At 45.5% G+C, this 19,191-nt stretch overlaps 1 protein-coding gene across 1 annotated transcript in view; it reads right to left on the bottom strand.

Annotated features, from left to right (window-relative positions):
* Positions 1-6,372: 6,372 nt before the first annotated feature.
* Positions 6,373-19,191, bottom strand: part of LOC140389074 (uncharacterized) — an 83,569-nt gene continuing 70,750 nt past the window's right edge. The window contains 1 exon segment of the mRNA XM_072473235.1: positions 6,373-15,000. Coding sequence (XP_072329336.1) covers positions 14,265-15,000 — 736 coding nt within the window. The 3' untranslated portion in view covers positions 6,373-14,264.

The following is a 19,191-nucleotide window of genomic DNA, read 5'->3' as shown; positions in this document are numbered from 1 at the left end:
TAGGGAGATTGTCAGGGGGGTGTCGCTATCGTCCGGTGGCGGGTCAGGTTCCGGAGTGGGCAAATAAATTGTTTCAAAGAGGCTGAGCGTGTCGGGGTCTCTGGGCCTGTGGTGACTGGGGCCTGGTTCGTGGGATCTCTGTTCGGGTCTTTCAGGGGCGTCAGTGGTGCTGTCGCTAACAGCCGAATCAAGCGACAGGGTGAAATCTGATTCTGGGGGCATGGTCAAGGTAGTGTCTGTGGACGTGCTGCTGCTGCTGCTGGGGGAGGAGGAACTTGGGTTGTCAGTGGGTGGGTCCTCATTGTCTACCATCGCCAATGAGAGATGGTGCGAGCGGCTGCACTGCGTTCCATTAACCTTAAGCTGATTTACATGGAACCATCCTGATTTTCCGTTTGGAAACGTGATTTTGTAAAGAGGGGCTTGCCTTGTCCGAAATTGAATAGGGTCCTGCAAATTTAAGGGAGAGGAACGAACTAGGGTTGTACAAGGTGATCATTACCTGCTGTCCGACTGTATACTCTGTCGGGTGTACTGTTTTGTCAAAGCAGGCCTTACTCTGCTTTCGTTTAGCGCCTAGTTGAACAGCTGCAGCGAGCTGTGCTGCTTTAATATTGTCTACCATGTGCTAGACTGCTTTCTCATGGGTCAGGGCGGTGACTGCAGGGCTGGCCAAATCAAGTCTGAATAAGTATTCGGTGCCCTTCATGGCCCTGCTCGTAAAGTGGGAACCTTGGTCCGACTCAATAATGCAGATGAGTCCCCATCTTGTAAAAATCTGTTCTGTTAAGACCTTTGTGGTGGCCTTGGCTGTGTTTGTTCTCAATGGAACGCTTCGACCAATTTCGTAAATGTGTCTATCACCACTAACACATACTTGTATCCATTTCTGCATGGGGGGGGGGGGGGGAAGGGGAAGGGGGCCAATATAATCCAATTGGAGGTTTGTCCACGGGCCATTTACAGGGCGGGTGTGTCGGAGCTGGGCTTTCCTCGCATACCTATCGGGGTTGTTTTGGGCGCAAATGAAACAATTCTCGATGTAGTGGGACACGTCGGTTTTCAACTCGGGCCACCAGCAGAAGGGTCTGAGGTGGGCAAGGGTGGATTCAATCCCTTAATGTCCATGTCCGTCATGGAACTTGCAAATTATTTTGTCCCTGTCCTGGGTGGGGACTACATAAATTCCATCCTTTAAAACGATTCCCTCATGGACCGTCAAAGAATTTCTAAACCTGTCATATGGAGCTGGGAAGTTTCCTTTTAAAATCTCCTTTAATGCTTCGTCTTCTTTTTGTGCCTGGGCAACGTCTTGGATGTTGGTCTGTGAGACCTGAATTGTGTGTACTGGGGCTCTCGGGGGGGGGGGGTTGCCAAAAGTGGCCATGTCGTGAGCCTGCCTTCGCTAGTGTGTCTGCTTTCACGTTACCGGGTGAGGAGGAATGATGGTGGCTTCTTACCTTGACAATGCCATATTTCCTGCCTTTAGCTGTCTGAAGGATATGTTTGAGCAATGGGGCTGAGGGTAGAGGTTTTCCGTCGGCGGAAATAAATCCTTTCGATTCCCACAGGGGTAGGAATTCTGTCAGTTTGTTGCAGATGTACAAACTGTCCGAATATATGTCTGCAGGGGTCGGGAATGAATCGGGGTGCTGGACAATGTAAGCAACGGCTGCTAACTCGGCTGCCTGGGAACCTAAGTGTCCAGGCAACTTTAAAGCTATCTCTTCTAAAGCGCGTCCCTGCGCGTCCTCTGCATAAATACCACAGCCTGTTATCCTTTTTCCCTCGAGGACTGTGGAGGAGCCATCTACGTAAATTCTCAGTGCTTTGTCTGTGGGCTGGGGTCCGATACCTGTCTTTCTTGGTACCGACTTTGGAACAAAGGGGCCTGTGCTGTGCTTTGGGGCTATGATCTCGCACTCATGTGGGGTTCCTGCATAGTGCAAATTATCGGCCAGAAACGTGTGCGCTTTTGTCCGTTTCACGGTAATGTTGTGTCCCTGTAGGAGTAGGGTCCATCGCGCTGCTCGCGTTTGGCTTACTGTGCCGTCCTTTAATCTGCCGTCCAATAAAAGCTGTGTCGGGGTATGCACGGTCAAAATGGTTACTGGGTTGAGTCCGGTTACTTACGAGAAGTACTGTACCGCCCAGAAAACTGCCAACAGGTGCCTCTCGCAGGCTGAAAATCCTTGCTCGACTGGATCTAAGACTCGTGAGGCGTAGGCTACGGGTCCTAGACGATCATGCCTTTCCTGCAGGAGTACGGCCGAAAGGGTGCGATCTGTGGTCGCTACCTCTATCGCGTACGGGGAGTGTGGATTTGGGGCTTGCAAAGCGGGGGCTGTGCTCAGGGCACATTTCAATGCATCCACGGCATTCGTGTGCTGTGGAAGCCATTTCCATGGTGCCTGTTTCTTTAATAACTCGGAGAGTGGGGCTGCCTTTGTGGCAAATCCGTCGATATGGTTCCGACAGTAGCCAACCTGTCCTAAAAATGACCGGAGGGCTGTAACGTTCTGGGGCAAGGGCAAATTTACGATGGAATCAATCCGTTTGAGTTCTATTTCACGCTTCCCACGCGTGATGACTGTACCTAAATAAGTGACCTTTTCCTGAAGGATTTGGGCTTTCTTGGGGTTAATTTTGCATCCAATTGTTTTAAGGAGTTCTAATAATTCAGAAATAAGCGAGATGTGCTCTTCCTTGGTGTCAGTCTGTAGGAGCAAGTCGTACATATACTGAACAAGGCATTCAGGGCAGGAAAATTTAGATAATCCGTTTGCCAATTGTCTGTGAAAGATGGAGGGGGAGTTGTGGAAGCCTTGTGGAAGGCACGTCCACGTGTACTGCTGTCCCTGGAAAGTGAACGCAAATTTATACTGGCATGCTTTGTCCAGTGGAATGGACCAAAGGCCATTACTGATATCTAATACCGAAATTTTTTTCGACTGGAGTCCCTGTCTCAACATGGTCTCGGGACTCGTCGCAATGGTGGGGGCTGCTAGGGGAGTTACTTTGTTCAATTCTCGGTAGTCGAGGGTCAGTCGCCATGATCTATCGGGTTTTCTTACCGACCAAATCAGGGCATTATTTGTCGATGCAACGGGTCGAATGACGCCTTGCTTCAATAAGCTTTGAATTACCTTGGCTATCTCTCCCTCAGCTTGCTGGGGGAAGCCGTACTGTTTCTGGGGCTTGGGATCGGGACCTGTGATGTTTACAACACTGGGATTTTCCCGCAGTTGTGCTTGTGCTGGGCAAATGCTATCTTATGTCTTTTCAAGACCTCTCTAACTGCTTTGTCTGTGGTAATGGTTTGTGGATCAAACCAGTACTCTCCTACTGTGCTGATTCTATGGGCATAATCGCCCACTGTGAGCATGGCGGAGGCTCGCGCTGCTCTAGCCATTTTCCATATGCATCGATTGACTGGATCGAATGAAAGGTTGTGTGTACTCATGAAATCGATACCTCGAATGTGTTCTGCTGCCTGAGACAAGTCTACTAAAACAACCGAGTGTTTTGTCTTGATATTACCGAGCATTACGTCCACAGGGGCTGTGATGTGTCCCTGCTGGAGGTGACCTGAAAAGCCATTAAGGGTAATGGTGTCCGTAGTGGGCCATATCTCTTTCTGGTACATGATGGAGGAGTTTAACGTGGTTCGGGACCCTCCTGTGTCCCAAAGGAACTTTACGGGGTGTCCCCGGACTATGCCTACGACTACCGATCTTCCGGACTTATCCCAAAGGGTATCGCAGACCCAAGTTGGGGAGCCCGAACACAGTCAATCGGTGCCATTCATGACCGAATTACCTGGTCGGGCGCTAACGCTGTGAATGGGTCGGGTATGGATTCTGGGGAGAGCATTTGGGTGTGGATTCCTTTGCTGCTTCGGGGGGCATTGCATTCTCAAGCATAATGTCCTTCATGTCCGCAATTATAGCATTCCTGTGTCTTGGGGTGCTGCGCTGTACCTCTGCCTTCATTTACCCATGCGGGGTCTTGGTGTGGCCTTACTAGATTCATGGTGGCGTCTACTCTCTCATGCTATCTTTTTCTGGACCGACTGTTCCCAAGCTCTGGACAATCGTTTCAGAACCCACACTTCATTGTGCGCTGGGTCTGAGGGGTCATAATTGGCGCAAGCCTTCTGTCCTGTCTCAGCGGCTTGGGACACTAACGTACGGGTCCATTTGGCTGTATTGTCTGCTGATAGATGGGCGCGGGCTAACTCACCGAATACCGCAGTGAAATGGATCCAAAGGCATCCAGCAAACGCTGTTGGATGCTCTCCCTTTTTCTGCCTGCACCGGTTGAGTCCGTCTACCGGATCTTCTCTGTTATATCCTATGGCGTCTAAAATGTCCGTTTTCATTTCTTGGAGGCTACCTCCTCCTACATTTTGTGCGTTGGGAAGTGCTGAACTAACTGAGGGGTCTAAGCACATAACTATGAGATTAACCTGCTCCGGCTCGTCTAAACCATACATCAGGGTTTGCTATTTTACTAACTCGAAAAAGTGTTGTGGGTCCGATGTGGGGTGGAAAGTCTCTATCTTCTCACGAGCATCTTGTAACTGGGTGATCGATAATGGGGTGGTGTATACAAAATCAGGTTGGTCTTCCGTGGTAACCCTGCGCTGCGTGGTAATGGGATTCATTGGGTTGGGTGCTGCCTGTGCAGTCGGTGGTGCGGGTGCTTTTCTTTTCGGGGCCTGGGGGCTCTATTTTGAATCTCGGTCTCACTTACGTACTGGGAGGATGTGTGCAACACGGGCAACACGGTAGCATGGTGGTTAGCACAATTGCTTCACAGCTCCAGGGTCCCAGGTTCGATTCCCCACTGGGTCACTGTCTGTGTGGAGTCTGCACGTTCTCCCCGTGTCTGCGTGGGTTTCCTCCGGGTGCTCCGGTTTCCTCCCACAGTCCAAAGACGTGCGGGTTAGGTGGATTGGCCAAGCTAAATTGCCCTTAGTGTCCAAAATTGCCCTTAGTGCTGGGTGGGGTTACTGGGTTATGGGGATAGGGTGGAGGTGTGGACTTGGGTAGGGTGCTCTTTCCAAGAGCCGGTGCAGACTCGATGGGCCGAATGGCCTCCTTCTGCACTGTAAATTCTATGTATCTATGTATGATGTGCAGACTCCGCACAGACAGTGACCCAAGCTGGATTCGAACCTGGGACCCTGGAGCTGTGAAGCAATTGTGCTATCCACAAGGCTACCGTGCTACCATGATCCACCGAACTCTGCCTCTGTTCCGTGGTGGAACTGTGGAGTGCTCGGAGGGCTGCCTTCAAATCATCGCATTGTTTCTTTAAGATCTGTACCTGATTCTCTGTCTCTTCTCTTACCATTACAGCACGCTGTGTGTCCTGGTAGGCCTTATCATATTGGATTTGGAAGATGCTAAGGTGGCGAGACAAGATTGATGTGCCCTCTTGACATCATCCATTTCCTTGTCCTTCGCTGCTAGCTGCTCCCGGAGCTGGACATTTAACTTCTCGCACTCACTTAAATTTCCCTCTCTACTTTTCTCCTTCTCCTCTAGCTGCTTGCAGAGCGTCTTCACGACCTCCTCTGTGCCTCGCAATTGTGCCAGACAGGACACGATTGCCATCGGCTTATGAACCTTAGTCAAACTCTTTTTGTGGATCTCGGTCAGGCTGTCCCACCAAGTCTGTCCTATGCTGCCATGGACCTGTCTCATCATTGGTGCAAAATTCTGACCATAGGGGCCATCCTTTCCCCTTTAGGTACTTCCTGATCTCTTGTTCCCAAATGGGACACTGTTCTGATCTATTGGTCGCTGCGACCTCGGGCTCTTGTGGATGCATAAGGCGTTCCATTGCCTTCATGGCCATCCCTACAAATAATTCTTTCTACCGGAAATTTGGAACAAGGGGGAATAAAGCGGTGGTGCAAACACGGGTATGGCTTAAGCTATTTTCCGGTTTACGCAACTCCCGAAAGTTTCACGCAACAAAATCTATCGAGTTTACCTTATATCCCTTGGTTAATACACATGCAAATTACACACTTCCGAATTCTGGGTGTTTGATTGATCCTGGATTCGCTTGTGGTTTCTTTTACTTTGCCAATTTGGATTCTAATTCAAATGCTTTAGTGGGTTCTCTCGGAGTGACACGGTCATTTCTGGGTCGAGTCCCATCAGATGTCGCCAATAACAGTTGCCGATTTATCTCTACTACTAGGTCTTTTCTGTGGCTCTGTTCCAATTAGGGCAATCAGTGAATTTGCCTTCTTTCTATATTGTCTATGTCCGAATGCTTAGAGTCGCCAGGTATCGAATGATACCACCACAAGTTTCAACTGGCTATCGATCAAAGAGCCAAACACCAGTTAACTAGTTCAAGGTCAAGGGTACTTTATTTACATACAATCAGTCATGCAACATAAACACTACTAGTTAACTACACCTATTACTAAGACAACCAGTACTTAACTTCGGGCACTGGGTTTAGATCAGGAAACAGTGGCCGCTGTTCAATTCTGGATCTCTTGGGTTCGAAGGGGTAACTGCTGATCAGCTGGGCTCATCCATCTGGTAGAGGGCATTGAACTCGAACTTGCTTCTGGTGTTGCTGCGATTGCTGATGACCGTGACCGGGGTACCAAGGCCAAAAGAGAGTGAGCATATGGCGAACTCTTCCTTTATACTTGGGGGGCTTTTGCGCTCTTTTGGGCGGTCCTTCAATTTGGGCCTTACTAATTCGGTGATCCCTGATCACTCCGTTCGATTCCTTAGCCAATAAGTGGGCGGGGATCTGGATGACTGGGCATGTCTCAAGCGGTCATTGATCCCGTTGTTTGTGTTTCCCTTGGACAGGGAGTGGCGCCGAAATGTCTGGGACTGTCCCGGTTGCTGGAGTACCGGTCCTTTGTGTTGGGGGAGATTTCAGGCTCAGAACCTGCCTGACTCGTGGCTTCTCCATTTTACCCATCAGTCTTTGCGAGTTGCTCTCTGCTTAGTTGGGTGGCCATCCCAGATGGCTACAGTATATAGCATTTGGAGTCACAAAAGCTGAAATCCCCTTCGCCCTTTCAGATAAAGGTACCTGCTAGTAACCTTTGAGTGAATCTAGTTTGAAGATAAAAGTTGATTGTCCCAGCTTCTCAATGCAGTCCTCCAGACGTGGGATTTGATAAGAGTCTGTTTTTGTTACTGCATATAGTCTATAGTCCACACACAATCTTTGGGTACCGTCTGATTTCGGTACCATCACTATGGGTTAGCTCCACTCGCTGCAACCCACTTCAATTGCCATTTTGAAACATACTTTCAATTTCCTTTTGAACTTGTGCAATTTTAGAGGGTTAAGTCTATATGGGTGTTAATTGGAACAGAATTTCCCACATTGACATCATGTACAACCATTTTAGTACTTTCAACCTTATTTCCACAAACTTGCCCATGTGAATTTAATAACTCTTACAGGTCAGTTAGTTTTCCCTCTGGACGTTAGCTCAATAATTTATCCCAATTTTTAAAGAATATCCTCATTATCCAATTTAATTTGAGGTATGTCAAATTCAGAGTCATCTGGATTTGGTTCTTCACTTTGAGTCACAATCACTAAAACATCCTCCTTTTGCTCTCCTTCCCTTCCAAAATACCTTTTAAGCATATTCACACTTGGTGAGTTTTCCTTCAATCTGGCATTCTTACCAAATAATTCACCTCACTGAATTTCCTTTCAATCTGTTAAGGTCCACAAAACCTTGCTTTTAAAGCTTCACCTACCACTGGTAACAATACTAAAACTTTATCTCTACTGGCAAAACTACAAACTTTTGCTTTCTGGGGCAGCACGGTGGCGCAGTGGGTTAGCCCTGCAGCCTCACGGCGCCGAGGTCCCAGCTTCGATCCCGCCTCTGGGTCACTGTCCACGTGGAGTTTCCGCATTCTCCCTGTGTTTGTGTGGGTTTCGCTCCCACAACCCAAATATCTGCAGGCTAGGTGGATTGGCCATGCTAAACTGCCCCTTAATTGGAAAAAATGAATTGGGTGCACTAAATTTATTTATTTTTAAACTTTTGCTTTCTTGTCCTCTTCCTGTTTCATCACATGCTGTGCAACTTTTAAATGTTGTCTCGCCAATTCGCCTGCTCTATTTAATCATTCACTAAAATTTGACACGTAATCCAATAATGTAAGTTCCGACTGTTCACTCACCAATTTCTCCTGAATCAATTGAAGTGGTCCTCTTACTTCATGACCAAAAATCAGTTCAAAGGGACTGAATGTGGTTGACTCATTAGGTGCATCTCTAATTGCAAACAGTATGAATGAAATTCCTTTATCCCAATCCTCTGGATAATCTTGACAATAAGCCCTCAACATTGTCTTTAACGTTTGATGCCACCGTTATAACGCTCCCTGCGATTCTGGATGGTACGCAGTTGATTTAAATTGTTACACTCCTAAGCTATCCATAACTTCTTTGAATAACTTTGAGGTAAAATTTGATCCTTGATCCGATTGTATTTCTGTGGGTAGTCCATATCTAGTAAAGAAATTTAAGCAACTACTCCACAATCGTTTTAACTGTAATATTGCGTAATGGAATGGCCTCTGGAAACCTAGTAGACACACCCATTATAGTCAAAAGATATTGATTCCCACTTTTTATTTTAGGAAGCAGTCCTACGCAATCAATTAAAACCCTTGTAAAAGATTCCTCAAATGCTGGAATGGGTATTAAGGATGCTTTATCATCGCTTAAGGTTTCCCTATCACTTGACATGTGTGACATGATCGACAAAATTTAACTTGCATCTTTATGTAGTCCAGGCCAATAAAATTGTTTTTGTATTTTAGCTTGAGATTTCCTTACTCCCAAATGACTTTTGTGGCCATCTAAAATGGCCGCCCGCAAAGGATAATGGGAATTGTGGTCAAATTGAGACACAGACAGTACACAGCCCCTGTGTATTGTGCAAAGGAAAACCAGACCAAACTGAAACTTGCACCTGTTAAAGGTCAATCACTGATTTCCCCAGGACAATAGACTCAAATTAAGGAATAGCAACAGGAGCAGGCTCACTGGCGCCACGTCCCCTTATTTGGAAAGGCCTATGTACTTGGGACAATGGTGACTAGGACCTGCCCAGCCATTGAGGTACCATCCCCTAATTGGCCAGTATTGATTAGAGTGATCGAGACTCCTATCAATCCATTGGATCCGGAGTTAACTCCGCCCAAAAGGACACGAAAGAGGAAAAGAGGCCCTGCGGGCTAGGGATCGATCTCTTTTGGGACCGACCTGTGCCCACACCAATCGCACCATAATGACCAGCCAAGGTCAAGACCCATGTTCGCTACTTCAGAAAGATGAGCCGCAGCCGAGATGAACCGGACAACTTCCAGCCGACACTTGAGGGGACTCCGATAAAGGCCATATCTACCTGCACAGTCGGTCATCCAGAAGTTAAGTAAAGATCACCTGAGTTTACAGGTGCAGTTTAATGCATAGCCATGTGTATCATTGCACATAGAAATAAATGTTGTGTTTAATAATAAACTGTCTTTTGAACTAACATACTGGTTGTGTGGTCATTTGGTCAAATCAAGAAACATACTCGCTGCTTGTGGTTTGTTAATAAAAGTAGCAACAATTCCTACTGGTACCTCATGTGCTACTCGCAACACCTCCCTCCTTTCTGTACCCTACCGGCAATACCACTTGATGAACTTCTGCCCATCTATGACTCGATGACTTTTCATTCGCCTGCATATGTAAAGGTCTCCATTTTCTCATTAAGACGTCATTTTTAAGGTAATAACATTCTGGTCTGCACTCAGATTCCTCTTCTGTGTATGCTTTCTGATACAGAAGGATTATTTCTATATCCTTCTGTTGTAACTTTGCCAACTTTCCCGAACTAAACATATCCACCTCATCCCCCGCCCGTTCTTGTTCTTTTCCAACCATCTAATCAAAAATTGTTTCTGATCTTTGATTTCTCCTCTTGTCCTAACCTGTGACTTTGCGACCTTGTTACTACACATTCAGGAAAAATCCCAGGATATTTGTCTTTTAACAATTCAGTTGTTTGATTTTCCACTGGCTTATCAACCACAGAAGGCATCACACACACCTGTGATCCAGCTATATCATTACCCAAGATAAACTGTATTCCTGGACAAGATAATTTATCTATTACTCCTACCACCACTTCACCACTCTTCACTGGACTCTCCAACTTCACCTTATATAACGGATCACTACTCTTCTCACTCTGAATTCCAAATATTACCACCTTTTCTGGCAATATTCCTCCCAAACCACATAACTCCTCATCTCTTACCATCAAAGATTGCCTTGCTCCTGTGTCTCTTAAAATTTTGACTTCTTTATCGACTCCTCCCGGTACACGAGTAAACTTTACCCACACATGTAAATTATTTCAGGAGATCTGGCATCTTGTTAACAATCACCTCTTGATCAAGCTGTACATTCTTTTGCATCTCCTTCGCTTCAATTGGGCTTTCCTTTACCACTTTAACAAACCCCACTGGCTTATCGTGTTTTCCACATCAGCCTTCCCAGTGCTTTCCTTAAACCCCCAACAAATATCCAATTGGCTTCCTCACCCTGGATTCCGTGAGATTTAACCTTTTGCAACAACCTACCAAGCGGTATCCTGTCAAAGGCCTTGCAAAAGTCCATGGAGACAATGTTGACCACACTGTCCTCATCTACCTTATTAGTTACCCCTTCAAAAAACTCAATTAAATTCAAGACATGACATTCCCCTTACAAAGCCACACTTTCCCTAATTAGCCCTTTCCTGTCTAAATGCCTGTAGATCCTGTCCCTCAGAATACCTTCTGACAACTTACCCTCTACTTAAGTAAGGCTCACCAGTGTCGTTCCCAGGCTTATCCCTACAGCCCTTCTTCAACAAGGGAACAACATTTGCTACCCTCCAACCTTCAGGCACCTCTCCTGTGGCTGTCGATGATTCAAATATCTCAGCTAGGGGGCTAGCAATTTGCTCCCTGGCCTCCCACAATGTTCTTGGATACATTTCATCAGGTCGTGGGGATTTATCTATCTTAATCCGTTTTAATACCTCAAGCACCTGCTTCTCTGTAATATGTACACTCCTCAAGACATCATTTTTGACTTCCCCAATTTCCCTAACATTTGTGCCTTTCTCAACAGTAAACACCGAAAATACTGATGAGAGGTCATGAACAAACTGTCCCAGAGACAGGCTTTTGAAAAGGATTCTAAAGGAACTTGATTAACAGCAGAAAATTGTTTCGTAAATACAATTATCATCTTTGCCTGTCTGTGTAAGTGAATTGAGAGCTGTATGTTCATTTGAAGTGATGTTTAATGGGAACTCGTGTGTTAAGAAACTACATGTGATCTGTTACTGTTAGGGTTGAAGTTTTAACGTTTAAATATTGTTTTCTTTCTGTTTTAATAGAGTTTGCTTATAAAATAACCAAGCCCCATTTCTTATCGTATCACTCTTGGAACAAATCGATCTTTCTGCACCTCCTAAAAAACTTTTAAAATGTTATGATTTTGGTCTAGTTTCTGAGCCACTGTCGAGAGCTGACCAGGTATTCATAACACTAAGACAACCGGGTACCTGCCAATGTCCCACAGACCATTACACACCTCCCATTCGTGTCAATCAAAATCATAGTCGCCAGAAAATATACTTTCTTATGAATCAGGATCGCAACCAACCGGCCCTACTGTCAAATCCCGAATGAAATACTTGCCCAACCCAGCCCTTCTGTAATCTTGTCTGAACCTTAATCCACAAATGGGTCTCCAAAAACAGCACTTCAGATTTCAAAATCCTAAGATGTGCAAGCACTTTAGATCCTTTTTACTGGGTCATTTAACCCCCTCACATTCCAAGTAACCAGCATATAGGGGCTATCTACTTCAGAATCAGCCATTACCAACCTGTGGGGCAGTCCAGCAACTCAAGGAGAGCTGACACCATGTCCACCCAAGATGGCTGCCACATCCACCGTCAAGATAGAACAAAGAAAGGTTTAAAGTCACCATCAGAGAACTACCCTTCCCCAGCCTCCCACCAATACCACACCCAAATAACCCAGTGAACAACAAGGCAAACAAAGAACCCCACCCTCCCCCCTCGCCTTCCCAAACCCCAACCAACACAGTAACCTAAGCAAACACCAACCTAAGCTCATGCTAAAATAACTCCCCACAGCATAAGCTGTAGATACCCCCATCCCTCCACTCCCGTTAACTAACTATTGAACTATTTAGCGAGAAGGATGGTCCCCGCACAGAGTAAAATAAATATAACAATAAAAACCCATAACACCAACCAGCACTCCCCCCTCAATTCCAACTTTAATCATTCCAGGAAAACAGAAAGATACATGAACAACACCCGTCCCACAAAACCCGCAGTAAAAAAAATCAGGTACAAAGCTCCAAAAACGGCAAATAAACACCCCACCAAAACTCCAAAATTCAAACTCACACCCCCAGACACACAACAGACACCCTACCCCCCAGACATAAATCACGGTTATCATGATCGCAGTCCATGCTTCTGCACAAATGCCTCAGCCTTCTCCGGAATTTCAAAGTAGTAATCTTTCGAGTCATAAGTCACTTGGAGGCGCCCAGGGTAAACCACGCCAAATCAAACTTTGCTACGATACAAAGATGCCTTGGCCTTGTTGAAAGCTGCCTATCTCCTGCCTCTTGATAGATCCTCACAACGTGGCCTTCCCATCTGGAGCCCGATGCTCTTTGACCACCGCAGAACTTTTTCTTTCTCTTCAAAACTGTGAAAGCGCATGCTGATTGCATGCGGTGGCTCACCAGCCCTGGCTTTCTGCCTCAAAGAGTTGTGGGCCTGGTACAGCTCAAGAGGGGGTGTAATTTCTCCTTTCCTCACCATCTTCCAAAACCAATTGCACCATAAACTTTGTCGGACTCGGGGCCCTCGAAGCACTCTGGCAAATCAACCACCCTCAAATTCTGTCTTTTGAAATGATTTTCCAAAACATTCACCCTGGCTCTTAATGCCGTGTTGTCATTGACCAACCGAGCCACCTCCACTTCCAGATAGGTGATCTTTTCACTTTGCCTTGTCAGAGCCACCTCCACCTCTTTTAGCTCCACGCCCTGAGCCTTTACCACATCCTCCACTTTTGCAAAGGTCGCACGAATCGAGGACATCATCCCCTCAATTTCTCTTTCATGATCTTCTGAAACGTCTTGCCAAATTTCCGCAGCTGCTCCCGCTAGGATGACTGTGAGCATCACCACGGTTAGTGGAATGGCTACAACGCTCCAGGGGCCTCCACCATTTTCCTCGCAGACGGAGCTTTCGAGGCTTCAGAGTTCAACATCATTTCCTTATTTTTCTGTTGCCCAGTCTTGTCTTTATTGGGCATCCCTCTGTCGTGGGAGTCTTAAAACCATCAAACTAACCCAACTCCAGCCTTCCTAAAATCAGGCGAAAAGAGCTCAAGGAAAAGTTCTCTGGAGGGAGCCACTTCGTGCACGACTGCTCTTCTACATGTTGCCATCAGAAATCCAATCAATGGGTAATTTAATTGAAGTGTTGAAGATGATTAAACAGGTTGATAAGAGTCATTAGAGACATTAGAGAGAAACTATCCCTCTGGTGTGAGAGTCCAGAACAAGGGGACACAGCATTAAAATTACAGCTCGGTTGTTCAGTGATGTGTCAGTAAATACTTCTTCATAAAAAGGGGACTGGAAATCTGGAACTCTCTCCCACAAAATCTGTTGATGTTGGAGGTCAACTGAAAATTTCAAAACTGAGATTGAAAGGTTTATTGTTAAACAAGGGGATTAAGGCTGATCTACAGAGCCAAGGCTGGTCTTTAGAGTTAAGATTCAGCCATGATCTAATTGAATGGTGTCACAGGCTCAAGGGATGACTCTAGTTCCCACATTTCTTAAATTCCTCTCGATTGCCCTCTGCACTCACATCTCCAACAATTGGTCAATGTCATCCTCTTCAACCTCCAGCTGAGTTTCCAACCCCATACCCTCGCCATCACAAAGATCACCTACTTTGTCCTCTAAAACATCGCCCATTTCCAACACCCCCAACCACCCCCGCATTCATCCATCTGCTGTTGAAATCCTCATCCATGGTACTGAGTGAAGTGTTTGTCACACATCTCACACTGAAACATTGTTTCCTCAGTGTGGATGTGTCAGTGTTTCATGAGTATTGCTGACTGTGAGGCTCAGTCACTCACCTCACTTGTCTTTCCTGCTGTGTGAATGCGACGGTGATCCAACATCCCCCACAATTGTTCAAAGTCCTTATTACACACCTCACAGGTGAATGTTTTCTTCTCCCCTGTGTGAATGCGCCGGTGACTCACCAGGCCTGGGAATTGTGCAAAGCCCTTATTACACACCTCACACTTGAACGGTTTCTCCCCAGTGTGAAGGCGTTGATGTTCACGGAGGGTTGACGACCGGGAGAATGATTTCTTACATACCTCACAGGTGAATGGTTTTTCCCCAGTGTGAATACGTTGGTGAACACGAAAGTGAGAAGAGCGAGAGAATGATTTCTCACATACTCTGCATGTAAATGGTTTCTCCCCTGTGTGAGTGCTCTGGTGTTCCAGGAGCCTCGTAGATGTCGGAAAAGCTTTATCACAAACCTCACATTTGAAGGGATTCTCGCCTGTGTGGATTGTCTGATGGACCAGGAGGCTTGATAACTGTGTGAAGGCTTTACCACACATCTTACACATGAACGGTTTCTCCCCTGTGTGGATGCGTTTATGTACACGAAGGGTCACGGTCTGCGAGAATGATTTGTTGCACACATCACAGGTAAATGGTTTCTCCCCTGTGTGAGTACGTTGGTGTACAAGGAAGTGAGATGAGCATGAAAATGATTTGTTGCACACCTCACACTTGAATGGTTTCTCTTCCATGAAGCTGTCCTTGTGATAACAGTTGTGTCACAGAAGCACCTTGTGTGTCAAGAGATCTGATGAACCGATGAAGCCCTTCTCACACCTCACATTTGATGGTTCCTGCAAGAATGAGTCAGTGGTTCATTCAGGCTTGATGAATGAGTAAAACTCTCACCACTCTTGGAACCCACTCACACCTCTTTCCAGCTTCACCCTGACCGATCACCCACAGCCAAATCTTCAGAAAAGTTGATTCTAATAGAAGGTTCTGCACCACTAACCAGTTTCAGATCTGATGATCTTTCAAAGACTCGACCAATTTCTAGATGATGGTTTCACTGCACAACCTTCTCTGTGTTGCAAAATTCTGTGCAGTTATTTCTTGGGTGACGGTCAGGATCTATCGGTGGTGTCTATGATCTCTGTATTCTCTGGTGTAATGTGGTCCAACCTTCTCTGTGTTGAGCAATGCTGTGAAGGGACTGGATGTCTTCCCACAGTTATGCAGTCGTTGCTTGGATGATGGTCAAGATCTATCTGCGGTGTCTATCCTCTCCGTATTCTCTGGTGCAATCCTTCTGTAAAATAGGAATATGAAACGTGATTTCCTCCAACTTCCTCTCCTCCTTTGCTAAAGGGGCTGACTCTTCAGTTAGAGAATGTTCCACAGTGAGTGCCAGTCTGCTATTCCCCTGTGTGCAAAATCAGATACAAGTCCTTTCTACTTCCTCACTTCACTATCACACACCCTCTGTTTCCAGCAGAGACACTGGATAGTGACCAGGAGCGGAAAATGCCGCTAGTTTCTTTACTCTACCCAGTTCCCATCTTCCCGAGCACCGTGAGTGCAATGGAAATGATTGTCAGGCGGAATGTAAAACGGGCTGTCAATTCAGTATGAAGTCACGTCACAGAATATATCAATACGGAAACATCCGAGACTCCTCCCTCACCATCCCTGGTTATGTCCCATCCCACTGGCAGTGGGGAAGTCCGAAAATTGACTGCATGGTATCAAACAAGGTCAAGGAAAACTAGCACTCCTCTCCCAACTGTTAAATGAGTATTTCGCCATTTTAATCATCACTGGGGAAGTAGACCAAGGACAGATTCCAAAATTGGGTAACCATGAGGTGCAGTGAGCCATCAACCGCAGCAGGATTGTATCCACTACAATCTCACAGCCTGGCACATCCCTCATTCCATGATTATCATCAAACCAGTGGACAGACATGTCAAGAGCAGCATTATGTATATTTTACAGTCCAGTTTTGAACCTAAGGTTATTATTGAATCTGAATACACCACCCCATCAGACAGTGTATTCCAAATTCTAACCAGACGTTGTGTAAAATATATTTCCTCAAGTTGCCTTTGACTCTTTTCCAATCAGCTTTTATCTGTAACCTCTAGTTTCCACCAATGGAAACAGTTTCTCCTTATTTATTCTGTCTTAACCCATCAGGACTTTAAACATGATCTGGTTTCTTCTGTACTCTCACCGAAATTCAAAAATAGGATGACCATTCACAGTCCACAGGATAATAAGCAACTCTGAACGCACACAACATAATAGGAAATCAGGGTGAATCCTCAGACAATCTGCCCTTCCCAGATAATTACACCTCACCTTCTCATATTCAGCAATGACCCAACAATAAAACTCAGCCTGTAAATGAGAAGGGAAATGCTTCCAATAAACACCCTCAATATCCAACACAGCTAATCAAACAGCTCAGCACAAAGCACCGAGTAAACAGGTCTCTGAGCTGGATCTTCTCACACAGCATAAGGGGCATTTGCACACCTGGTTGCCCACAGGATAGTCAGACTGCCTGAACATTAGTGTGGATATTGTGCAATGTAATTCTTCTAAATTCTGCTCCTTCACTCACCATCTCCTGACTTGGTTTGAAGTCCCTACAGGAAGTGAAGCAGCTGTGGTAGAGGAAGAGGAGAGAATGGGCAGAGTGGGTGGGCTTTCTGATTGACGTCTCTCACAGCCAATCCAAACATTTCTGCAGGAACAGGAGTTTCCTGAAGTTTGGGAAACTGACCGGGGAAACGGAGGCGACTTTGAGCAGCAGCTCAGGTGGGGATTTAAACTTGTCATTGTCCCATCTGAATAAAACCTCACTTATTGCAGCTGCTGTCTCAGTTCCCCTGGTAAATGTTGACAGAGATTTCTAGTGTGGGAACAGCATTCTTCATCCTCGGAGGCTTCCAAACTGACAACATCAGTGTGGGATGTGCATCCTCGGATGTGTTTGACAGGAAATCAGGAAGAAAGTGAGTAATGTTTGATGTTATTTTTGTAAGGGCCATGAAGAATCCAGAACAGGTTAGTTGAGTCAACAAAACCTATTTTATTTCAAACACTTTTATCGACAGCTCCAGTTGTTCCCTACTGGGTCTTCTCTAGTCAATGCCTTACTGCCGATTCTATTTATACAAAGGAAATAGTTAATGGTTCACCTTATCGGGGGACCTCATACTCCACCCGATCCACGGGGTATGTTATTGAAAATATGGAAAGATGTGTCATTTGAAACCTGGAGGTCTGGCAATATCTGGTCTGAGAGAAACATGAGAGGATACGGGGAAAGATCCCACAAAGGGTTAACAGCAGCTGCAAAGAGCAGGATTGTAAAATGCAGATATCCTTGGTCAAGCAGGTTTAGCAAACAAGACAAACAGGATTTTGAATTAAGCTAAAAACAATGGCTCACACCTTCATTGAAAGTAACTATCTTAGTAAGCATCTGGAAAAGAAAGGATGAGGTTCAGTTGAATTTGGTGAGAATTCTAGGTGTGAAAATTTGCTAATACGAGGTAAATTAAAGAAAACTGGAGACTATCAGTCTACGGGAAACATAATTCAAAGCCAAAATCAAAGTCAAAATTATGAGCCTTGGACACAATTGGAAAATAAAACTATAGAAATGACAGGAACCAAACCAAAAGTAACACCTCTTGAAGTCAAAGCATTTTTGAATATCACAAAGGACACAATGTAATCAGAGACCTGAGAGGTGAGGTTATGTCAAAATGAGTACTTAGTTGGATTAGAATGTTTAGATCAAAGATACTTTTTACAATCAAAGAAAATCAAGAGTTACTTTACAATAAAGTCATAGAAACTAGACAACTGTTAGAAAAATATATAGACCCGAAGAAAGGGAACAGCAGCCAGAACCACAACCAGAACTCAGAGAGAGGCGGAGAAGCAGAGTCAGATTACAGTCAGCTCGGCCATGGGAAAGAGACAGGGCAAAGCAGCCAAGCTAAAACAGCTAATATATCTAAGGAAGACTAGAATTTAAAGAGTAGGCAGAGTCAGCTCAGAGATAGCCAGCAGAGCCAGCTCTCATAGCTCGGTACATGGGAAAGATAGGACATAGCAACTGAGCTAATCAGCGAATACATCTAAAGAAGACCAGATTTAAAAAAGAAGATTGATTGTCAAGTTGGGCCTGAAGGTCCCTTCAACCAAACAGAAGGATCCAGAAGCAAGATCTTTTTCCTTTCTGTAAAGAAAGTATTTGCAGCATTTAAAAGAAAAAATATAATAATAAAATAACTTAATGTAACCTGAAATAGTGGCTATTCCAAAGTCTTCTTTACTTACTTAGCAATGCTGGACCCAGGATCGATGCTACTAAGTGGTACGTAGATGAAATCTTCGGTGAAGGTATGGGTTATACCGGAGGATAACTTGAAAACATAGTTTGACCTGAATAGCACCCACTGAAGCCTGCATCGGAGTCGGGGTGTGAGAATCCCTGAACACCATTTAGAATGTTGGTCCTTTTTGGTATAGGAGGACTTCTAAGAATAGTGGTGAGCTTTTAAAAACAGGTAGGCATTCAACCCTACCCCATAATACCTGCCTGATTATAATATTTATTCTTACACTCTCTGTCTTTCTTGTCCTGAGTGGCCTCCTCCACTCTCACATAATCCTCCCTCTCCACTCTCCATACAGTGCAGAAGGAGGCCATTTGGCCGGTCAAGTCTGCACCCACCCTCTGAAAGACCACCCTACCCAGGCCCACTCCCCCACCCTATCCCCATAACCCTGTAACCCCATCTCACCTGCACATCTTTGGACACTAAGGGGCAATTTAGCACAGCCAGTCCATGTACATCTTTGGACTGTGGGATGTATGGATGTAAGGATACGCCTGTTTAAACTTGGTTTCCTTTGTGCAATTCCTTTATTTTCTGTTATCCTTTT

Source organism: Scyliorhinus torazame, chromosome 14 (genome assembly GCF_047496885.1).
Source record: "Scyliorhinus torazame isolate Kashiwa2021f chromosome 14, sScyTor2.1, whole genome shotgun sequence".
Taxonomy (NCBI): domain Eukaryota; kingdom Metazoa; phylum Chordata; class Chondrichthyes; order Carcharhiniformes; family Scyliorhinidae; genus Scyliorhinus; species Scyliorhinus torazame.
This window is presented reverse-complemented; position numbering and strand designations above follow the sequence as displayed.